This window comes from Copadichromis virginalis, linkage group LG22, assembly GCF_057382275.1.
Source record: "Copadichromis virginalis isolate Kocher_CV1m ecotype Utaka linkage group LG22, C_Virginalis_male_GT1.1, whole genome shotgun sequence".
NCBI classification, from domain to species: domain Eukaryota; kingdom Metazoa; phylum Chordata; class Actinopteri; order Cichliformes; family Cichlidae; genus Copadichromis; species Copadichromis virginalis.
In genome coordinates, this window is record NC_140638.1 from 18,279,982 (window position 1) to 18,303,157 (window position 23,176).

At 39.9% G+C, this 23,176-nt stretch overlaps 1 protein-coding gene across 1 annotated transcript in view; it reads left to right on the forward strand.

The window, feature by feature from the left end:
• Positions 1 to 7,089: 7,089 nt before the first annotated feature.
• The window catches only part of triqk (triple QxxK/R motif containing), a 31,018-nt gene continuing 14,931 nt past the window's right edge, over positions 7,090 to 23,176 (forward strand). Inside the window, exons 1-2 of the mRNA XM_085446465.1 lie at positions 7,090 to 7,269; positions 17,110 to 17,184. Coding sequence (XP_085302591.1) covers positions 17,124 to 17,184 — 61 coding nt within the window. The 5' untranslated portion in view covers positions 7,090 to 7,269; positions 17,110 to 17,123. The remainder of the gene's footprint in view (positions 7,270 to 17,109; positions 17,185 to 23,176) is intronic.

A 23,176-nucleotide genomic window follows, 5' to 3' on the forward strand; every position in this document is an offset into this window, starting at 1 on the left:
TTATGAGGGGAACCCTGCCAGTTACCTTGGGGGGCGAATGATGTCTCTGACCTACCCCTACTAACCCCAGTGGCCGTACTGCAATGGGAAAAGATCTATCTCTCCTTATTATTACTCGCACCCCCCACCAGTGGCACAGAAGATGAATCATACCTGTCAATCCTTATCCCTGGTGCAGGGAGGCCATGTTTGTTTATATTGATCGGCAGCATATGTGGCACAGCTGTTGCTGGAGGAGGCTGATGCTGGCAGAGGTTTGTTCACGCTTTCCCTTGGCAACAGTACAGTTGGCAGGCAAGAGAGCAAACAGTACGCACTCGACTAATCAATACAAACAATGAAGCAGCAAATCAAGAATGATGTTGGAGCAGACAGATCTGAGGGAGCGAATATAGCTTTTAATTATTTGAGGCTCAGAGATTATTTTGTGTTGGGATCTGTTAAGATTTATTTTCCTAATGCGTAATGCCTTCATGTTATTATTGCCATTAAAGATAGGCCCTGGGGGCCAGTTCAAAAAGTTCACTGTGCTGTTCTCAGCTGAATCCTACTGATACACAACTACTACTAAAATTAAGTCATACAGTTTGTTGATAATACAAGCTCAACACCAACACACCGGTAAGTTACTGCAGGTCAAGCTGCAATCCTGGCAACTATGATGTCAGTGAGGGTGTAGGGCACTAATTTTTGAAGCACACAGGCTCCACCCCCGCAATTCTTTAGCCCAATCTAACTTTGCAAAAAAAAATTGCAAAAACAAAAAGAAGTGAAAAGCTATTTTGAGCTCCAAGACTCCACCTGTCCTATAACTGTTCTCTCCTGCTTTGTTTGTATACTTATGTAATTGTTGAGCATCTGTCTATGCGTGTCATTGTACATATGCCTTCGTTGTAAATGGTAGATTGACTGGTTCCTATATAGAGCCTTTCTTCTCCATTTTGAGGACTCAAAGCAGTGCGAGTACAAGCGCATCTGTGCCAACAGGAATGTACCCTGTCTTCTTTTTCATGAAATAGCACAATCCACTATTTTGCTAAAAGTGTCCGCCCAGTTCACATGCTCTGAGATCAACCTTGTCCCTCTCTGCATGTAGGATTTTAACAATGCATGCATTTCAACATTAGGTGTATTTGGATAGATGTTGCACATTGCAAGTTGGACCTGGTTTATGTTTATGAGCTTCCAGAATATATATAATATGACTATTGTGATGTTACTGAAGACATTTAAGCTTTATCATAATGGGATTTTATCCCTGTGTAGATTTGTCTATATATAATATTAAACATGCAAGAAATAGTGGTGCACAAAATGTGGTTAATTGTCAGTGCGTGGGACAGTTAGAATCATATGAATGTGTGAAATTGTAAGTGCAAGTGTAGGCAAATTACTCAAGGTGCAGCATCTGGCAATGATTAGTGACCATTAATTGGTGTTAACTGGTGCTACTAGTGTTTATAGAGTTGAAGGATAATTAGCTGGAGGTCAACTCACGGCTGAAATTAACATGTCAGAACTCTGCAGCTGTCTTACGACAACTAGGCAAGGTAGTATTAGAGTCTATCACATTTTATTGAGAGGGCAGTGTAGGATTGTGAGGATGGATGAGTAAGTGTTTTTCTTTTCCTTTTTTTGCAGTTATTTTCTTAAGCGAATCATTTACTCCATGTTTCCAGATGTGTGTGTTTTTGGACCGAATTGTTAAAAAAAAAAAAAAAAGACGAAAGAAAAAACCAGAGTATTTATGCATCTTCGCTGGTGGTGAACCCAAAGTGACAAAAATTATGTACCTCAAGAATAGCTCTCAGTAGGACCTTGACTTGACTTGCCAGAGTAAACAGTGAAAAGAAACAAGCCGAGTCAGCCAGTCTGCAGTGTGACCACTGGGAGACCTCGCAGAGATCCAACTGCAGCACCTGTACAAACACCAGAGCTAAAACTCAGTGCAGGCAGTTACCACACACACACAAGCATTGTATATTACACAACGCTCTCCAATCTGCATTTGTTGTGAATATTTGATGCCTCATCTATACCCTAAAGAGCATTTGTTTACCATAACATTCACTACGTCACATGTGTCGCCCTTGGCAACCACTTGAATTGAAAACAAAAAAATTGTTGAATTCATGAATAAAGCTAATTGTTAACATCAATGTCAAAGTGATTTACTGAAATCCAGATATTACACTGATACATAGAAACCATGGAGAAACCACCAAAGAGCACCTGCCAGACCAACCATCAGATCCATGCAGAACCACCTTCCCTCTTTCTAAGCTGAAGAAGAAACTCCTTTCATGAAAAAGGAAGTCCCATTTTTGCTTTGTATAATGAAAAGCTCATATCCCTTCTACTAATGAGCAATCTAAATTTCCCAACTATCTCGCTTTGCATGGTACATATGGATTTAGCCTGCTGTTTGATTCATTTATTTGTTAAGAAATTTTTAAACAATGGCCTATGATGAACTTGCAGCCCCTCCATGTTTCATTCAGCCTCTGGCCCAGTGACAGGATAGGGTCAGGTTCAGGAAGAAAATGAACTGGTAATTGGATTAACATTGACTCTAGCTTGTACTAAAACATCTGATAACTGGAAGGAGAGCGTTCTTAGCATATATAGTTAGCGTAACCTGTTCTGTACCTCATCCAGTTCCTTATGGAAATCTTACTGATGATCCATGAGGTTAATTTGGCAAAGATATTTTGCTGAATGCCCTTCCTGGTTGCAAAAGGACAACAAGGGCTCGTAGAGCAATGTGGCTGGGTTATCTAGTTAGCATAGCTATGAGCTACGTGTCATAAATGTTAATTTTATATTGATTGTTACTGACACAGTTTACAATGAGAATTCATTTGCATGCATGTGTGCCCAGTCGCGACATACCCAGACCCTCCTCACACAAGTGGATAACTCCCAGTCATCAGACTCCGATACCGGATAATGACTGGAGCAAAACGGAGCTAAATCCACCTCACGATAACTTATCTTTCTAGGTCTGTTCGTTTTTTTTTCTTATACCAGACCTTGCATTTCATAAACCCAAAATTCATTTTGCTCTGTATCGGTGCTGATACAGTTTTCCCGTCAATGAGAGGGAACTCTGTGGCTGAGAGATAGAGAGGGGAGAGAATTCACCGCACACTGCAGACATTGCGGGAAAACTGAGATAAGAATATTAAACAGGGGAAAGAATTTTGTCTTCTCCGAACCAATAACGTGACTGAAGATGGAAATGAAAGGCGAACACTAAACTTCAATCTATAAGAATTCATGTGACATATTTTAGAGGGCACCGTGTGTTTCTGAATATTTCTGGATTGAATTATTAAAACACTGTTTTGTGGAAATCTCTTTCAGTTCAATTTTGCATCCTCTTGAGTTAATCTGATAAAACAAAACCCTGAGCATTACATCGGTTTCATGTTGCAGTGAAAATATGACCAAATTCTGACAGCACGACTGTAGCTGCTGCCACCACCCACATCTATAAACTAAGAAAGCTCATTACAGCATTAAATGTTGCCAAATGCATTTTTTAAACATCTGAGAGACACTGATAAATAACAGGATATGTTGGTGTGTCTGCAGATTCACAAGGAATTAATTTCTTAATCTCACATGCCTCAGAATTGATAGTGTACATTCTGAAAGAGATTGTGGCTAATATTCAAAGAATCTGCTTCACACGGTGTGACATTTTTATTATTATACAGTGTGTAGGGGCCCTAAGCCCTTTTTGATAAGAGGTCTAATATCTCCAATTAACAGCATTTTACAGGTGGATTATTTTCCATGTCAATACGAATGCCTTTTTGTTGACTGCTAACCATTAAATTTGCTTTAAAACATTTAAAGTAAGACCTTAAAATATAGACAGACCACTCTACTGTTTACGACTGACAGTCAGAAATTAATCAGTCCCCCCGATGATGACTGCAAATTGCCTAAGATTATGTTGACACGTCTTCATTGCTGCATGTAAAAGAGGCGATGGCAGCAGATCTGCCATTTAGCCTGCCAGTAGCCCCAGGGGATTCTTCTTCTCTTGCATTCTTTTTAATGTCTGGCAATTAAAGGCCGTATAACTGCCGGAGAGGAGGAGAGATGAAGAGGGAGGAATCGAGGGTGGGGTGTAAAAGAGTGAGGTTCAAAGAGAGACAGGCAGCGAGAGGCAAAAAAGAGAAACGAGAAACAGAGGCAGGCGCACATAAATAGATCTAAGTGCCAACAAACAAAGTACAAAGCAGATGATCATATTAGGAAAACGGCCGAGGCTTAACTCTATTTCATGCCGCCTCTGCAGCGCGGTCACTTTGCAGACATTTGTACAGCTGAAACTCAATTTCATTTAACAAGTCTTCAATCACTGAATCAGAATCAGAATCAGAATCAGAATACTTTATTGATCCCTGGGGGAAATTATTTTTTGTTACAGTGCTCCATTTTAAACCAACATTAAGACAAGACAGACAATACGCTAACTAAGAATAGTACAATATATACATATATATACATACATACATACATAAGTCACTTATAAATAAATATTTGGAAAAGAAACATGTGTAGTTGTAGCAGCAAACAGTGTGTTAAGTGGATGCGTTGTACAGGGAGATGGCCACAGGCAGGAATGATTTCCTGTGTCGTTCAGTGGTGCTTTTCGGTAATCTCAGTCTCTCACTGAACGAGCTCCTGTGACTGACCAACATGTCATGGAGTGGGTGGGAGGTGTTATCCAACATTGTCTTTATCTTGGACAGCATCCGCCTCTCCGACACCACCTTGAGGGAGTCCAGCTCCATCCCCACAACATTGCTGGCCTTACGGATCAGTTTATTAAGTCTGTTGGCATCTGCGACCCTCAGCCTGCTCCCCCAGCATGCAACAGCATAGAGGATCGCACTGGCCACCACAGACTCATAGAAAATCCTCAGCATTTTCTGGCAGATGTTGAAGGACCTCAGTCGCCTCAAAAAATAGAGACGACTCTGGCCCTTCCTGTAAAGTGCTGTGGTGTTTTTAGCCCAGTCCAGTTTATTGTCAATGTGTACTCCAAGGTATTTATAGTCCTCCACAATGTCAACACTGACCCCCTGGATTGAAACAGGGGTCAAGTGTTTCCTGGTCTTCCTGAAGTCCACGATCAGTTCCTTGGTCTTTGCCACGTTGAGCTGCAGATGATTCTGCTCACACCACGTGACAAAGGAGTCGACCACAGCCCGGTACTCTGTCTCATCATCCCTGAGACAGAGTGAAATATTTCACCTCTCTGTAACAGATCCTGAGGGAAATCCTCTCATCTCCTTTCAAGAGTTATCCATACATTTCCATGTACAGGCCACACGCTGAAGCTGTTCATCAGGCAAATCCATCCTACCTAGTTTTCATTCTCAGCAGCAGTAGATGCTAATGCTTTCCATATCTATCAGAGTGACAGGCACAGCACGTTGGTTTGTTTCACTCAACGGGAGAAATTAATCACACACATTTAGAATAACAAGAGAACATTTGAGCTCTGCATTAACTGCACTCATGCTGCTTTTGATGGCCATATTAAGACAATAGTTTCAGGCTTCTTATTGAGGCTATTTGTTAACAGGTCTAACATTTTTGGCAAATATGCGTGACGTTATGTATTTACAGCATATGGTCTGAAATCAAAGTACTTGCCTTAGATAGTTCACATAACTTCAGTTTTATTTTTAGAAAAGCATTTTCCATGAACATACATGGAAAATATCCTGTTTCCTCAGCAATATTTCTCCTCATAAAAAGAAAATACCATCACTGACAAATGCCACTCAAACGATTGTTTCTCAATCAAGGAGCAGTGTTTAAGTGCTCCCTATGAATGGCAGCTTCATGTGAAGTAAAGCATAATACAGACACATTATAGACAGATTACATCTATTAGTTACTGCTGTGCTGCATGCAAATGGCATGCCCATGGGAGAGCAGAAAATCATTTTAAACTTCAATAAGTTACAAGCGGTGGCAAGTCTACCCATAATCTGCACTAAGCCCCAGGCAGCAATGAGGCTGAATGCAATTAGGGGGGAATAAAACTCTACACAGTAAACAAGGAAAAACTGTTAAAAACAAAGACTGATAAAAGAGAAATGAACATGGTGGAGTAAGATTGCCTCATCTTTGATGAGGTTGGCTGTTGCTTCCTTTAATTGTGACAGAACAGAGCTATTGTTTTCCACAATGATCACAATGGCATTGGTAATATTCTGCAAGAATAACTTAAGGACAACAAATTAAATGAACATGACTATTTAATTAACACAGCACATGTCTTTGTTACTTTAAATAACATTTAACTGTTTGGGAGAACCAAGGGTGAACACATCCTTGCATGTGATGTGCAGACAGGTCTGTGTGATCATCTTATTTTGCAGTGATGGAAGATTCTGAACCCTGGCTCCCATTTCTCAGTGTACGTCCTATCAAAACTGATTAGAGCATTATCAGTGACCTTTTTGGTTTTAAAGTCAAAGAAACAATATTGTGAAGTTGTCCGCATTTCTTGTATGTAATAATCTGAGTATTTTACACTCAGTGGCTCCATAGTGTAGTGGCTTACACACTTGTCTAACAGGCAAAAGCTCCCCAGTTCTGTCCCAGAAGGAGAGATAAATCTCTTTGGGAGTATCATAAAAATCTGCTCCTTCTTCATTTAATGTAAAACATTAAAAAAAATCGTTATATTTGTACATTATTACTCATGTTTTAATTAGCAAATAGTTCTTGCTAGTTTTTGCTACCTGATATTATTGACAGTTTAGTATGATGTAATGATGTAGCACTGTTATAAAGTCATATGCCTGATGGGCTATTTTTGTGTTTTGTGCATAGCAGCAACATCTAAAACTGTTTTTTTTCTGAAACACTGAAGAAATAAATACCATTTTGGTGACCCTGGTTAAAAAGTTTTGAGGAGAAAAGGATCCGCTTGGGAGTGTCCGACTATCAACCCGTCACATGCTGCTCCAGTGTTTTTGTCTTAGCGTCCCACCCGGCGCCCCGCTATTGGTCAAAACGAAAGATACTCTTGTTTCATTGGATGAAAAGGCTGCCTGCCATCGACGTTGCCGAGCAAAACAGGAACTGTCCGCGGAAGAAGTGATGTGTTGGCATTTCGGAGAAATTTAGATCAAAGTCCAATAAATAAAATTGGTGAAATCGGTCGTCCTGCGGGTTCACGTAAAGCAGCCGTGCATATCGTAAACTTCTTCTCGTCGACGCGTTCACAGTGTAAGTATCGCCGTCAGTGCAATGAATCAACATTGCTTCTTGCACGTCTCTACTTACTGCGGTGTTTTGGAGTCTTTGCACACACATTAAAGGGCTTTCAGAAACATTAAATGGGTGTTCTGTTAATAGTCAAGACTTACTGGTGATTTTGACGTTGTTGAGAAATCGAAGGACAAGCATCAAGCATTGTTGCGCAAGCATATCATAAATCTGCCTTTTTACATTTGACCTTACTTTTGTTTACGTTGTTGATGTCAGTGAGGGGAGAATAAACTGACGAAACAAAGCTGACCTATCAGTTCCAGCAAACATAAAAACATTCAGACTAAATAATCATGGTTTTGCTTTGTCTGAATGGATACTGGTGGTAAAGACTTTCAACGATTTCTTTCCAAACACATACAGCTTAGAAAATAGCTGCTGATCTGTGAAAATATTTAACTTTGAAGTGCTGAATTTTATCAACATTTATTTATTTGTTTTTGTGAGGCACTGGGGCCCTATTTAGCATGACCCTTTGCTAACACTACTTGTGCATTCACGTGCATTTATAATTGTCACATTTTCCAGATTGGGAAGTTGTTCTTCTGACTTTGCTTCGTTCATGTGCTTGGGAGTCAGACTGTGGCACCAGCATGAATGGTACAAAGAAAAGATGTTATTTTGAAGTTTACCGAGAATACATAATTTTTCAGACTAATCTGGGTCACCTGGAGCAACTAGAGCTTAATATGCAATGCTATACTCAGGTATGCCTTGCTAGTATGAGGTTTTTCTTTTGCCTTCAGAGTTGCCTAAATCATCTGAAGCATAGATTCAACAAGTTGCTGAAAACATTCCTCAGAGGTTTTGTCATCTTCCTGTTCCACCACATTGCAAAGGCACTTTTTGGAATTGAGATAATTGGAGCACAGTGAAGTCATTATCATATTTAAGGAACCAGTTTGTGATGATGTGAGCTTTGTGACATGGTGTGTTATTCTGCTGGAAGCAGCCATCAGAAGACTGGTGCACTGTAGTCATAAAGGAACGGACAGCAGCAACAACTTAGGAAAGTTTGTGGTGTTTAATTGAGGCTCAGTTGGTATTAAGGCACCCAAAGTGTGCTAAGAAAATATCCTCCACATCATTTCACCACCACTATCAAAGCCTGAGCAAATTGTAGCCTCACTTTCTTAGTTGACACCTAGGGGCACCTGGTGTGGTCCTCTGCGGACGATCTGATATCCTCGTGTTGGCGTTGTTGCAATGTTGAACCTGGAACAACATTTATTATGATGATGTGGGAACAACACCAACACGAGGATATCAGATCATCTGTCTTCTGCTGCTGTTGCCCTTCTGGAGACGCTCTTCTGCATCTATTGCTTGCAATAAGTAGCTATTTGAATTACGTTGCCTTCCTATCAGCTCACTGGAGTCTAGCCATTCTCCTGTCACCAGAGAGCTGGATATTTCCTTTTTCAGACCTTTATCTGTAAACCCTAAAGAAATCCTTTTTCTTCACATTTGCTGTACGTTTGCACTTGGAAACAATTTCTCCAGATTGACATCACCATATAATTACTCAATGAATCCTACAGCACATTGACATTAATGATTTTCTGGCTCTTTCACAAATTCCTTCACCTGCTAAAGCTGATGGTTGTGAATCGTCTTAAATGCTAAATTTACAGACAGGCTGGTATACTTATTTAAACATTATGAGGGCAATGTGAGCAAGATAAAGACAAATCTTTTGTACAGATACTTAATACAACCGTTTGTTTCTTTTGGTTCAGTTCATATGTACTCATTTGTAAGCATTTTCTTGAATGACACTCGTCTAACCTGTGCACGGCAAGTAAAACCTTGACTTGTAGTTTTTACTCTACTGGGGTTGAAGACTGTGTCTTTCAGGGAAATGGCTGTTGTAAAATGCTTTAGTTTTAAAAAATAAAGCAATTTTTTAAAATCCAGATTTACTTCAGGTTTCTAGTAAAGTGAGATTACAGTTAACACTGTTAATGACAGGAATGTATTATTCGCCTTGTCATCTATGACTATACGGTGAAAAAATGGACAGGGATGTATTATAGTATCAATTCCAACAATGCACCTGTCACTAGCAGCAGCATGCTGCTTTGCTATGTTCCACTGATGCAGATGCAAAATATACTCAAATGTATCTGTTCAAACGTTAGTGACTCCAATTTAGGTATATTATTGTGATGCTAATGAATAATACTGCATAGCAGCAGCTCTGAGAGCCTCCAACTGTTAACATTTTATTTTCATTTGGACAGGTTCCTCTCCTCCTTTTGTCTTTCTCTGACTTGCTTTTATTTGCTGACTCTGGTTTCCAGCTGCTGGAGAACAATAGCTGTGCATACATCCTTGTTCTATGCTGCCACTAAGAGTGTTTGAAATGTAGCTGAAAACAGTGTTTTTAATGTAAGGTAAAATTCTGGTTACCCAAGGCAGCTGCAGTCTCCCCTGAGAAGGTATCAGTCAGCACAGGCAGCCAGCCACGCTCCTTGAACATGCTAATTCAGTCTCTCTCCTCTATTCCCCAGCTGCAGCTCTAGATTCTCCACCACTCTTGTTCCTCTTGGATACACATAGATACTTTTTCCTATTCACCTAACTCTTCCTCTTATGTGCACACCTGCATACAAATGTTTCTTTTTACCACACTTGAACATTTTCTTTCTTTCTTTCTCTCTCTCTCTCTTTTTTTTATTTTTATTTTTTATTTTTAAATTATAATCATTTATTGTTAGAGTAGCAGGATTTAGTAGCTGGTATTATGTGTCTAATGTGGGTAATTGTAAATCTTTTCATCTCAAATCTTTTGCCCAGAGAACAGGACGGACATTTCTGTATCATCAGCAACCACACGTACGCGTCCCTAGATTCACTCTTACTTTTCCCACTATTTTAAACAAAGGGCTACAATATTGATTGATGCAGTGTGTTGTGAGAGAGTCTGTCTGGAATTTAGAGCAGGAGAAACAAGCGTTTTGGATTGATGCAACAAACAGGCAGTCCTAAGTTTTGTAAAGAAAAGCATTACGTGGGCTTAGATGCTTCATATTCATTTCTCTTATTTAGATTATCTTTTGGCCATAAGGCATTTTTAAAAAATCAACAGTTATAGAAGATCAAAGACATTATAATGGTATTTTTATATAGGATAAAACCCCAGTAACACATCTAATGGCATCTGTAATATTCCAACTTTATATAGCCAATTAAATTAATTAAATTTGATTGTAGTGTAGTTCTTGTCACTTGAATGTATACCATTTAAAGTTATATGCCAGTGGTGTACTTTTAGTAATTGACACACATTTGTATTCATTTGATTATTTATTTATTTATTTATTTATTTATTTATTTATTTATTATTTGTGTTAAACATCATAAAATCTTTCAAGTATTGTTTTTATTATAGGTACACAGAAAAACAACCTCGCCATCTCCAAATACCATAACCAGTGAATGGTTATGGTTAAAATACTCGATATACTTAAACTAGCTTCTATAATCAACTAAATTGGGTTTAAAATTAATTAATCAAAATCAAGACTCAGTTTTTTTCAGGCCTAAACATTATGGGACAAGCAAACATAATTATAAAGAGAATCCTTTGTGTGGTACCCATGAGGGTCACCTGTCTTGAGAAGCTTTGCGAGGCAAGCCTTTACCCTAGCCACCATTAGTTTCTGCTTCTTTGTGGGTCTTTCTGCCTTTTAGTTTTGTCTTTATTAAGTACCTTAATCTGCTTCACAGACTAAGCCGACAAAATTCAAGTCAGGTAACTTACTCTGCCGTTTAAAGCTCTGACTTCAAACGCATCACAAAAGAAACATTCTCCAGCTGGACTGTAAAATGCTATCCCACCAGGGGCCTGGGCGCTAAGTGAGTTAGCTGGATGAGATTGTTGACGATTTCGCGTGATCCTGGATCGTTCGGTTCCCCGAAGCCCATCCGGGACTTGCTGTCATAGCAACAGAGCCGTAAGCGTAAACCTGCTGGGGAGCAGGTTTACTTTATGTAAACAGGATTAGATCGCGGCCACGCAGGTATGTCCGCTTCATTTATACGAAAGCAACAGCGATATTCCACCACTGTTTCACCATAAATAAATAACATCAATGTAACTAAAGATAATGCAGCACTTGATCCTTTTATTGATTTCACACAGATACATACAGGTCATTCCCTAAAAAAGGGAAATGTACTATTAACATTCTATTACATGTATGTGATTATTACAGATGTAATTCATATTTCAGAGTAGTAATTGTAAATTACTTCGTGTAATCAAGATGAGAGACCACGGCTATAAAAGCGAAGGTGGATTTGGGAAGCCTGTCGCAGTCATATCCTGTCCGTTTACGCGAGCAACCCATTGCGGAAGGTGCAAGATTGATAAGGAGAGTCCTCAGAATTCAGCGTATATTGCGGGACAGACAGGATCCTTTAGCTCAGCGCGACAGTGTGCTCATAGAGAGATATCGATTTTCCCGTGAGGGTATTATTCACTTAACCAACTTGTTGACGAGGGGGTGCAGGACCACCACCTGTCTTTTTTTTTTGCTCTGCCCTTTTCTTGGTTGCTGTTATAAACAAACAGATTATTCCAGGGTCTCTTTCCAAGAGACGAAAAGCAATATAAGTGATAAATATTACCATTCTGTAGAATATTCTTATATTTCACTTTTACTTGTTCCCATGTTCTAGTGGGTCCTGTTGTGGCTCTAATGTGAAAGGGGATATAATATAACAATATAATATAATGTAATATAATATTGGATAATATGGTGTGATATGATAAATCTACCCTACCGCCTACTGGTGTTGGCCAGAGGGGCCGATGGCGCAATATGGCAGCCTGGCTTCTGTCAGTCTGCCCCAGGGCAGCTGTGGCTACAACCGTAGCTGCCTCCACCAGTGTGTGAATGTGAGAGTGACTGAATAGTGGCATTGTAAAGCGCTTTGGGTGCCTTGAAAAGCGCTATATAAATCCACTCCATTATTATTGTTATTATTGAATTACTTACGAGTTTGATTTGTCAGCAACTTTCTGCCAGCCCCTCTCTCCTTGCTTTTGCAGCCTTTGCAGTGTTCCCTTGCGTTTTAATTAAACTCTGAAACTCCTGAAATCCCTCACTCAAGAGTTCTTGCTCTGCTGCCGAAAAATACCGACCGCGCTCCTTCGACATTTTCGCCGACCAATCAAAGGGTTGCCGATCAATGTTTCTACTATCGATGCGTAGCCCCTGTTGGGCCACCCAGTGATCTCACATTACTTCATCCAGCTATACTAATCGTCAGAGGTGTGGACTCGAGTCACATGACTTGGACTCGAGTCATTAATTTTATGACTTTAGACTTGACTTGAAAAAATGTTCTAAGACTTGTGACTTGACTTGGACTTTTACACCAATGACTTGGGACTTGAATTGGACTTGAACCGGTTTACTTGAAAAGACTTGATATTTTACCCCAAATATAAAATTTAACATGCATATTATATAGAGATTGAAAATGTGTGGAGTGAGTGCATATGAGAGCATGAGGGTGGGAATGGATGTTTGTGTCTGTGTGTGCCTGTATGTCTGTGTCTATATGTCAGGTTGGGTATCAGACGCCACCTCTCTGGGGACACCTCAGGCCCTCCAAGGTTTGGAGGCCTATCTCCACCCACCACCACTTCCCCTGCCGGTGGCGGACTCCCTCAGGTGTCGGTGTGTTGGTGGTTCTTTGTGTCTGGGGGTGGGCGTCCGGGTACACACCGGCTCACTCCTTGGCGGCCGCTTGTCGGGGCCTGGGGCCTGGGGCTCGCTCGGGCCCCTTTGGAGGTGGGGTGCCCCCGGCCTCTCGGCCTAGGGCTCGGTCACTCAGGCGCAGCTGGGGCCGGCGGAGCTCACGGGCGCGTCACTGCAACTCCCCCTGACTTCTGCTCCGCGGCTGCTGGGCGAGCCCTCATCTGGGACTCTCCTCAGCTCTTACTGGGACAGTGGCGCGGCTGCCCCTCTGTTGGTCTTCCATGGTCTCTTGTGTTCTGGGGGCCTCTGGATGTCTGGAGTTTTGATCTCCTCCATACCCGCTTCACACCCTGGAGGACGGGGCTGTGGCCCCCCCACACTCCCTAGCAGATCATTACATGGAGAAACCTTTGGAATGCAAGCATGCTGATCCACACAGGTATGCACACATGGGTATTCACAGACGCGGACTAAAGCTTTCTTGGCTGCTGCCTCAAAGCACACTGTGCGCTGTCTATCTTGCGTGCTGCACAATATCGTTTATTACTTAGTAAATACTGATATCTATGACTAGCTAGTTTATTGTGATGGTGCTTTGTTTTCTCTATTATTATGTTGCTCTTTGTTGTTTGCTGTCTCCTCTGTTTGTTTTTGTTTGTTTGTTTGTTTGTTTGTTTTTTTCTCTCCATACAGGTGACCCAGGAGTTGTTTTTTTTTTTTTTTGTCTCTCTTCCCCCCCTTCTCACCGTCTCTTCTCCCCTTTGGTTTTCTTTCTTTCTCTCCCCCTCTCTCTCTCATTCATTCCCCCTGTCCTATTTATTTAAAAAAAAAAAAAAAAATGACAAAGGATGAACTGAAGCTCTGCCATCACGTAATGTCGCATACTGCTGTTTCTGATGTCATTTAAAAAAAAAAAAAAAAAAAAAAAAAAAAAAAAAGAGATTGAAAATGTGACGTCATTCACGGGTAGAACCGCAAAGGATTCTGGGAACTCGTGGCAAGCGGTACTAGCGCACGCAGGCTTTCAATTAAAATCAGTTATACAGCGATAAAAAGAAACACAAAAATGTCAAGAAGCTGTTGTATTATTAACTGCAATAGCCGGTCACATGACAGCCACGGGAAGCCGACGGGTAAAGAGATCGGTTGTTATCGGATTACGTCGTTGAAGAGAAATTGTTCGAGCCATGTTTCCGAAGTAACAAAGAGGCGACTGGATTGCAGCCATTCAAAGATCAAATATAACGTCCCAGAACACCAGCTCACAGGTTAGTCTGCTCCAAGCATTTACACGAAGGTCAGTCTGCTGTTGTAGTTAATACGTCATTTTCACAACATAATTAGTGATATAGGTTACAAGCAAGTCTGGCGCTGAACAGAAATTGTCGCGCTATGCTCCTTTATTTATTGTGCATAAATAGTGAATTGTCCTGACACAATATTGCGTTTCGCTTCTGTTATTATGGTACATTGACAAAAACATATACTTTTATTCACAGGATAAAACAGGTTTTTTGTATCACTAATTGCCCAGTACGATTACAGCATACAATATTATTGTCACTGCTACATTTCTGTAACTCGTACCAGAAATTATTTCCACTACTAATTGATTACCGTTGAGCTCAAAGGTCCTATTAATAAACGGTTAAGGAATGTGTATTTATGACGACAATTTGTGAGACTGGTAAACTTATGATACGTACGATGGTCTTTCGTTCTACACGGTGCATTTCAAGGTCCTGCACCCATCCGTCGGTAAACTGTACCTGGGCTTGTTGCAGTGACCTGAAGTTACTAAACTTCATGAGTGTATGCGCTCACTCCAAGAACCGTATGATTATAAATATGCATATAAATATGCTAAGATGAGATAGCTGACTTCATCTAACTAGCAAATGTTGTCCAGGCTACGTTGGTGATACAGTTTTTTTTTAATGTGTGTGATATTTTTGTCATGCGATTTTAAAGCTGGTCCTACAACCGCATCCAAGAATAACATGCAGCTTATCTCAGAACTGTCGGTGAAAATTATTCTTGGAGCTAGGTTTAATTGAGCTGCATTTTAAAGAGGTGCAATTTCACAATTTGTGTATATTTTCTAAGTTCACTATTTTGTCATGTGTTGAGAAAAACACAGATTTTAAAATTACATGGTCTAATATTTACATTTAGCATATAACTGCAACATTATTTTTTCGTTGTTTTTTTTTAAAGACTCGAAAGGACTTGAAATTCAAAGTTTCAGACTTGTGACTTGACTCGGACTTTTACACCAGTGACTTGAGACTCGACTCTGACTTGCCTGACATTACTTGAGACTTGACTTGAGACTTGAGGATAAAGACTTGAGACTTACTTGAGACTTGCAAAACAATGACTTGGTCCCACCTCTGCTAATCGTCAACAACAGGTGTGTTCGGGGAACCGGAATAGCAAGCTCAGAGTTAGCGCGATGATTTGGTCTTGGATGTTTCATTTGATCTTGGATGTAGTAAGCGACGTACGAAGCACAGGGCCCAGGTTTGGAGCATTGCGAAAGGCAAGAAATCTCATATGATCGACTTTGAGTGTTTTCCTTTGCATGTCTGGCCTGTGGATCTCAGATATCATCACTTCTGCCAACGTTTCCTCATCCACAGCCATTTTTCTTTCTGTTTTCACGTTTATCTGAACTTTCTTCCTCCTGAGTTGCACCAGTGGTCTTGAGTTCATTTACATTCATGAATGAGTCCCTTGATTGCAGATGCTGACAATGATACACTTACCTCTATGAGAGTGCTCTTGACTTGGTTAGATGTTGTGAAGTGGTTCTTTTTCCACCAAAGAAAGGAATCTCATATCATCACATCATCATGTCTGGCCCTTTAGTGTTGCTTTGTTGTTGTGTTGATTTGCCTTGTCCTAAAGTTTCTAGTTCCGCTGACACATCTGGTTTTCTGATCAATATTTTTGGACGTCATATTGAGACCTACAGCTACAGAATGCCAATTCAACACTTTCATTTGTCATGAAATAACATAACACACCTGACCATGAAACTGCTTATTGATTAGATTTTTTTCATTTCACTGCGAAATAAAAGGACTGTTAAAATTGCTGATTATACCTAAATGGTTAATGAGGATTTTTCTTCATTAAACTTCTTGATTGGCAGCTATTCTTCACTCACATCTTGTTTGCTTTATTTTAGTCCATTGAGGTGATGTACAGAACCAAAAGAGTCGCACGATAGTTCAGGAATTCTCTAGTGATGGGAGTGATATTTAGCCTTTTGTTCACCACGCCACTTCCTGTATGGACGCCTCTTTAAACAGGTGAAACGGAAAATGACTTGCTTATTATGACTTGATATGTTTATAGGGATGTCTTTTACTGTGTAATCTGCAAGTGCAATTTACTGACTACAACAGCCAATTGTCTAATCATTATCTGGCATGTTATTGTTACCAGTGCCCCTTGTTCTATTATATTTAAACTTGAAGAAGGTTCATTTATTGAAACACAAGCCAAATAGAAGAGAGAACCATATCAAATCAAACCCTGCAGCACGTTTGTTTTCTTATTCATAAGTCTTCTTCCTTTGACCACGTCTTTGTTACTCCTGCTGTGCAGTGCTTTTATGTTCATATTTATTCTATACCCCAAGTGTAGTCACTCACTTGTACAATTACATCCTAAAGATATTATTTATATTATTCATAGCTCTCTGTCTTTATATCTTACCTCTGAGCTGTCAATGTAATCAAAGAGAACTCATGGTGTGAAGGAAAATGGTGCTAGGCTAAATGAGATGGGTAGGAAGTGCACATGCCGAGAGCGTAACACACATGGTAGGTGGTGAGAATTAATTTAATTACGTGTAGCAGATGTATGTGAAAGATAAACCATCTGCCTGATCAAAATTGACTACTTTGTGCGCTATATGTGATTGTGTATTAACTTGAATCCTTCCTGCAGATTTCATAAATTATCCCGAGCTACAGAAGGAGTGGAGCTGCAGTATAGTTGCAAACAATCGTGAGTAATGTGGAGACTTAACTGTGAAATTGTCTCAATGTTTTTTATTCTCATTTTCTGTCAGGTTGAGGACGGAGGATGGGGAAGAAAGATGCCAGTGCAACCAAATTACCGGTTGATCAATACAGAAAGCAGATTGGTGAGTCATCTGTACTGCTGCTCGGCAACAGCAAATCAATCAAATGTAATTAAATGAAATAACGCACAAGGTGTATTTGGAAAAAATAAAAAATAAAAACTGGTCCATAAAAAGCTTTATGTTCGAAGTTCGTCTCATCTCTTATTTTAAGGTAGTGTTCTCAGGCAGTCATTTTTTGTTTTTTCAACATTCATCTGATTGCGTGCTGTGAAATGGTCCCCTAGTGAGATAGTCAAAGCAGACTTGTATAATAACAAAGAAATTTTAGAGGAACCAATCTTAAACAGCTTAAAGCCCATAAGTTTTAGGCATGAACCCACTGGCATCAACACAACCTGCAACTTTTTCTGCTTCCTGAAAATTAAAATCTAGCCCCTTTGAGAAATGCATTCCACTGATCACTGAAAACTATCCATAGTTGTACAAGAAGAGGAACTTGAGTGGTTTTTGAATTTTGTGGACCTGTTCTGAAAACCTTTTAGTTATTGCTAGTTGACCTGACATGTTTGAACTGTGTGGAAATCATACACAGTGCAAAACATAGATCTAGCATCTAGGTCTAAAAAGAGAAGCAAATGCAACAGTGCTTTATACATGCGCTACTTCTAATGGGGGCCAAAAAGACTTCTAATCCAATAGAAATCTATTGGAAAACTGCTCTCAGAACTGATCTCATAAACATTTTACAGGTGATTTTATGCAGTTGTGATTGACAAGAGTGCTTTGTAGCCCAATCCACCCCTTGGTCATCACATTTGTTTTTAAAATGCCAAGACTATAGCAGCTAAAAAACTTCATAATAAGACTTCATTAACCGATGGGTGATGTTATGATCGCTGTATCTATCTTCATACTGTCTATGGTGAAAACTCATCCAACAAACTGTTTTTCTCCATTGTCATAAATTCTCTATAGCAGCGTATATAACATATGGCTGATAGTTTCAGCAAAATTCTACCAATAAATTAACTAATAATTAAAACAAGGCTACTGGTAATTATTTTGTGATGCTTTTTTGGTAGTTTGTATTTATCTACTTGTGGTCGAATTCCATTTGACACATAATCCTCACTGATTGGTTGATTGTGCCAGTGTAGGAATGCACACGTAATTAATGCCGCATTATAAAAAATCAAGCTGACATTCCACATTTAAGAAATCACATATAATAATAATAATAATAATAATAATAATAATAATAATAATAATAATAATAATAATAATAATAATAATAATAATTATTATTATTATATGTTACTGGGAAGTATTTGGTGGCCGTTCTCACATTTGTCAGTGTAGGATTATGCATCATCTCTTTGCATAGCGTTGGAAGTGTTTCTGGTTTGCACTAGAGTAAAAAGAAAATTCAACCAAATTCACAGCCATTATGCAAACTGTGCAAATAATTCCACTTGGTCATGAAAAAGCAGCGTCTCAGGTGACAGTGAATACGTTGCTTAAAGACCATCTTGTCAGAAGCTGTTTTGTCAGGTTTATTGGCTTTCTAATCATGTAGTATTTACTTCCCCCTTCATTCCCCTTTCTTCACAAAGGGCCAACTAAGGCAATATGATTGGAATCAATCAAAGGCTCAGCCAACTTTAGCGTGCCAGCTGTGGTTTCTTAAAGATCAGTGCACCTATCATATCTTTTTGTTTTTGTTTTTCTCGTGTAGAGCAAAGCCAAAAGGTCGCCAGTGGCAAAGCTGGATAATTGTGGGCAGCTGACAGACTTGGATACAAAGGGAAGCTCTGTTGGCTTTGCAGGCTTAAAGGTTTTACTTTAAATCCCGGGACTCCCATTTTGTTAACATGAAATGTGACACAGTAGTCTTATAAGACACAAAAGTCATGCAAATGAACTTTTCATGAAAGATCTGGTTTTGGCCTTGATTAATTGACAACTAATGACTGATGATTTGTCCTTTTACAAGGTAGTAGAGTGATGGCACAGTGCAGTTACTAAACTAACATGATGTCTGAGATTTATTTGGATCTCCATGACTGTGGTAATCTAAAAATCTGATGCTACAGTACATTCAAGGAAAGAATATTTAACTTGGTGACTTGAATCCCAGTCCAAGAGATGTGGCAACAACATCTGGCTACACAAATGTGCATGTCCTTTTCTTGCGTTCTTTTGCTTAGTTAGTAGTTAAATATGATTACTTCAATAGATACACATTGATACTACCAGGTTGGACCCCCTTTTGTCTTCAGATTTTGGCATAATTGTATTACACAATTACTGCGGATCTGTTACACAGTTGCTGTAGAGCTGCACATCCAAGATGGTATTCTGGGTTTCCCCCCCAAACTCAAAGATGCTCTGTTGGCTTGAGATCTGGTGACTATGGAGGCTGTTTGAGTACCATTTTGTTATGTTCTGAGCTTTGTCACATTGAGTGTTATACTGCTGGATGTAGCCACCAGAAGATGGGGGCACTGTGGTCACAAAGGGATAAATGTGGTAACCAACAGTAGGCAGGCTGTGGTGTTTAAATTCTGCCAAATTAGTGCTAAAGTAACCAGAATGAGCCAGAAGTATTCCCACACCATTAAACCACCACCCTCAGCCTAGACCAGTGGTGTCAAACTCAAATACACAGTGGGCCAAAATTCAAATTTGGAACAAAGTCGCGGTATGGCTTCGCGGGCCAAATGTATTTAGGCTGGCCAGAGTTTGACACCTATGGCCTGGACCATTACTAGAAGCCAGGATAAATCTCTTTTATGTTGTTTATACCAAATTTTGATCCTACCAAAGTGGCAGCAGACTCATCAGACCAGGCAATGTTTTTACAGTTTTTGTTGTTGTCCAATGTTTATGAGCCTGTGTGAATAATACCCTCACTTTCCTGTTCTAAGCTGGGAGGATGCTGGATCCCATGCCAGCTGTCTTAAGGCGAGACACAGGTTACACCCTGGACAGATCGTCAGTCTGTCGCAAGGCTAACGCATAGACATAGACAACCATTCGCACTCACATTCATACCCGCATTCACACTTATGGGCAATTTCGAGTTTCCAGTGGACCTATCCCCACTAACTGCATGTCTTTGGACTGTGGGAGGACGTCAGAGTACATGGAGATGCTATATATTTATTTAAAAAGCTGTAAACTACGGTGACGTTACTGTGACAGTAATGGCATTGTTCTAAACACCTTCATTCCAGCTTTAAGTACATGTTATTTCTTTTGCCTGTGGTGATTCACATCCTCACATTTTTTCCAGGTTTTGTATTTTCTGGTGTTAATTTTGTGTTAACAGGACTCGTGGTGCTCTCATGAGTTTTAAAGCAAAATGTTTGGTCGGTTCATATTTCCATTTCTAAAGTTATGTCACGTTTATCCTTCTTTCTTTTTGTTATTATTGTTAAAGAAAAAAAGATGGCACTGTAAGTCCAATTGTGTTTTTTATTTTATTTTATTTTCCTCAGGCATGTGAAAGCTTTTTACACCACCAGCTTATAAAGGAGAGGGATTGCTGTTGTATATGTTTTCATACTGGGACAGAAGAATAGAATTATTTAGCCTGAAGATATCCCTTAACTGTCTGCCATTATGCAAAACCTGATAGGTTCAACAAATGAGAGACAGACAAACATAACAAGCTCATCTCCCGCCATCACATCCTCTCCCACGAGTCCATTTTTTCTTTTCCTTTCCCCCATTTAGTGTTTTCTTTCTGAGCACATCTTATCACTTCAGAAATGTGTAACACACTTTGGTCCCATCTCTCCCGCCGCCTTCCTCCAACCCCTCAATTTCTACCATTTTCCTTCTGTTTGAAAAGGACGGCCATCAGGCAATTTCACTGAACCACTGTTTAACAGCAAAGGTGAAAAACAGAGCGTGGGGGGAAAAGATGGAGAAAAATGAAGTCTTCAAATGGAGCATGGGGCTTGTTCTCCTCAGAGCTGGAATGGGCCACACATGGTAATTTGAAATCGTAATAGGTAGCTTATTCATGGCACATCGGCGGTAGTCCAGGCTGGTTGTTGAGCTGTACCATCATCTCTGCTGGAGTGCTTTTGTCATGGCAGATGGCCATCAAATAGCTACTGTTGACACTCTCTTTTTTTTAATAACATTATTAAACCTGTTGTAATTGAATGCCCTTAGGATAGATAAAGCTGTAGCATTCTTACATGTAAGTACAAGTGTTCAGTCACAATGATCCTTAATGCTTGTTGAAAACTAGGGAAAATTGTCCACATAGATAAAGACACCCACAATTTTAAATACAAAATGTCAAGCTGGAAGCCAATAGCTTTACAAGTTACCATTTTACATGCAAATAAAAGATAACACCCATGATATACTGCTTCTTACAGGTGAAATACTTCACTCCTATCTGTAGATAAGACAGCGCAGTAGATCGACAAGGTGTACCAGTTATCTCTCGGCGTTATATCATGGATAATCTCCCTTTATTATTTATTATTTCGCTTCCTTTCTCTTCCAGTAAGCGAAAAAGGGCTCAGTATACCCCAAGAGTCTGGCATCAGTTCTCAGGTTCTACCACTCATCCTGGCAGATGTCAGCGATCCGCACCATGTGGTCACTGACTATATGGCTGCAATGCCAGATAGACGCGGAAGCAAAGCATGAAAACTGTCAAACACGCTGTCGGTGTGTTTCCCGAATTGTCCCAGGGCACTCAGAAACCACTAGACAGGGCTGTCTGTCCAAATTACTCTGCCTGTGTTGGATGCAGTATGTGGGACGGTTAGTCCCCATAAACACAAACAGTCACCCACAGAAATCTTCAGGCATTTTAGTTTATTTATTTTTCCTCTGAACATACACATGTCCCTGTTTGTGGTCATTTTGGCTTAGCGATAGCTGTGTGCTGTAGGCAGTAAATGGTTTTACATATATTGGCTTTAAAGCAACCTGGTGTTATATCATCTATCAGTTTAATAATCAGAATCAGAATACTTTATTGATCCCTGGGGGAAATTATTTTTTGTTACAGTGCTCCATTTTAAACCAACATTAAGACAAGACAGACAATACGCTAACTAAGAATAGTACAATATATACATACATACATACATACATACATACATACATACATACATACATACATACATACATACATACATACATACATACATACATAAGTCACTTATAAATAAATATTTGGAAAAGAAACATGTGTAGTTGTAGCAGCAATAATGAATGAATTGGTGGTTACTTCAGAGCTGCCCTTGTTTTGGGTCATATAGCTACATCCATTAAATTCATGCTCACATTCACACCAGTGGCCAGTTTCAGGATTGAAAGTTGGACTGTGAGATGAAGCTGGGATATGCTGAGACCTGAACACCCACACAACACAGGGAGAACATGCAAAATCCTCAGAAAAACACCCAGCCAGTGCATTCAAACCCAGGACCTTCTTATTGTGAAGCAGCAACATTAACCACTGTACCACTGTGCTCAGTTTCCTGTTCTCAGCTGACAAGAGTGACTATTGCAGTCTGCTGCTATAGCCCATCTGCTTCAAGGTTTGGCATGTTGTCCGGTCAGAGATTCTCTTCTGCAAATCATTGTTTTAGTGAGTGGTAATTTAAATTAATATTGCCCTCCTATCAGCTTAAAGCACTCTTTCCATTCTCCTCTCACCTCTGGCATCTACAGGGCATTTTTACCCAGAGAGCTGCTGCTTAGTGCATATTTTCTCTTTTTTGGACCATTCTTTGTAATCCTTAGGGATGGTTGACTAGGAAAACCCCAGTAGATCAGCAGTTTCTGAAACACTCTGACCCGCCCATCTGGCACTAATGACCATGCCAAAGTCACTTACATCAGCTTTCTTCCCCATTCTGATGCTCAGTTTGAACTTCAGCAGGTTGTTTTGACCATGTCTACATGTCTAAACTTGTTGCCATGCTACTGACTGATGAGTAATTCGTGTTAACAAGCAGGTGAACAGGTGTACCTAGTCGTGCTTGCAATTAAACTGAATATTGCTGCAAGTTTT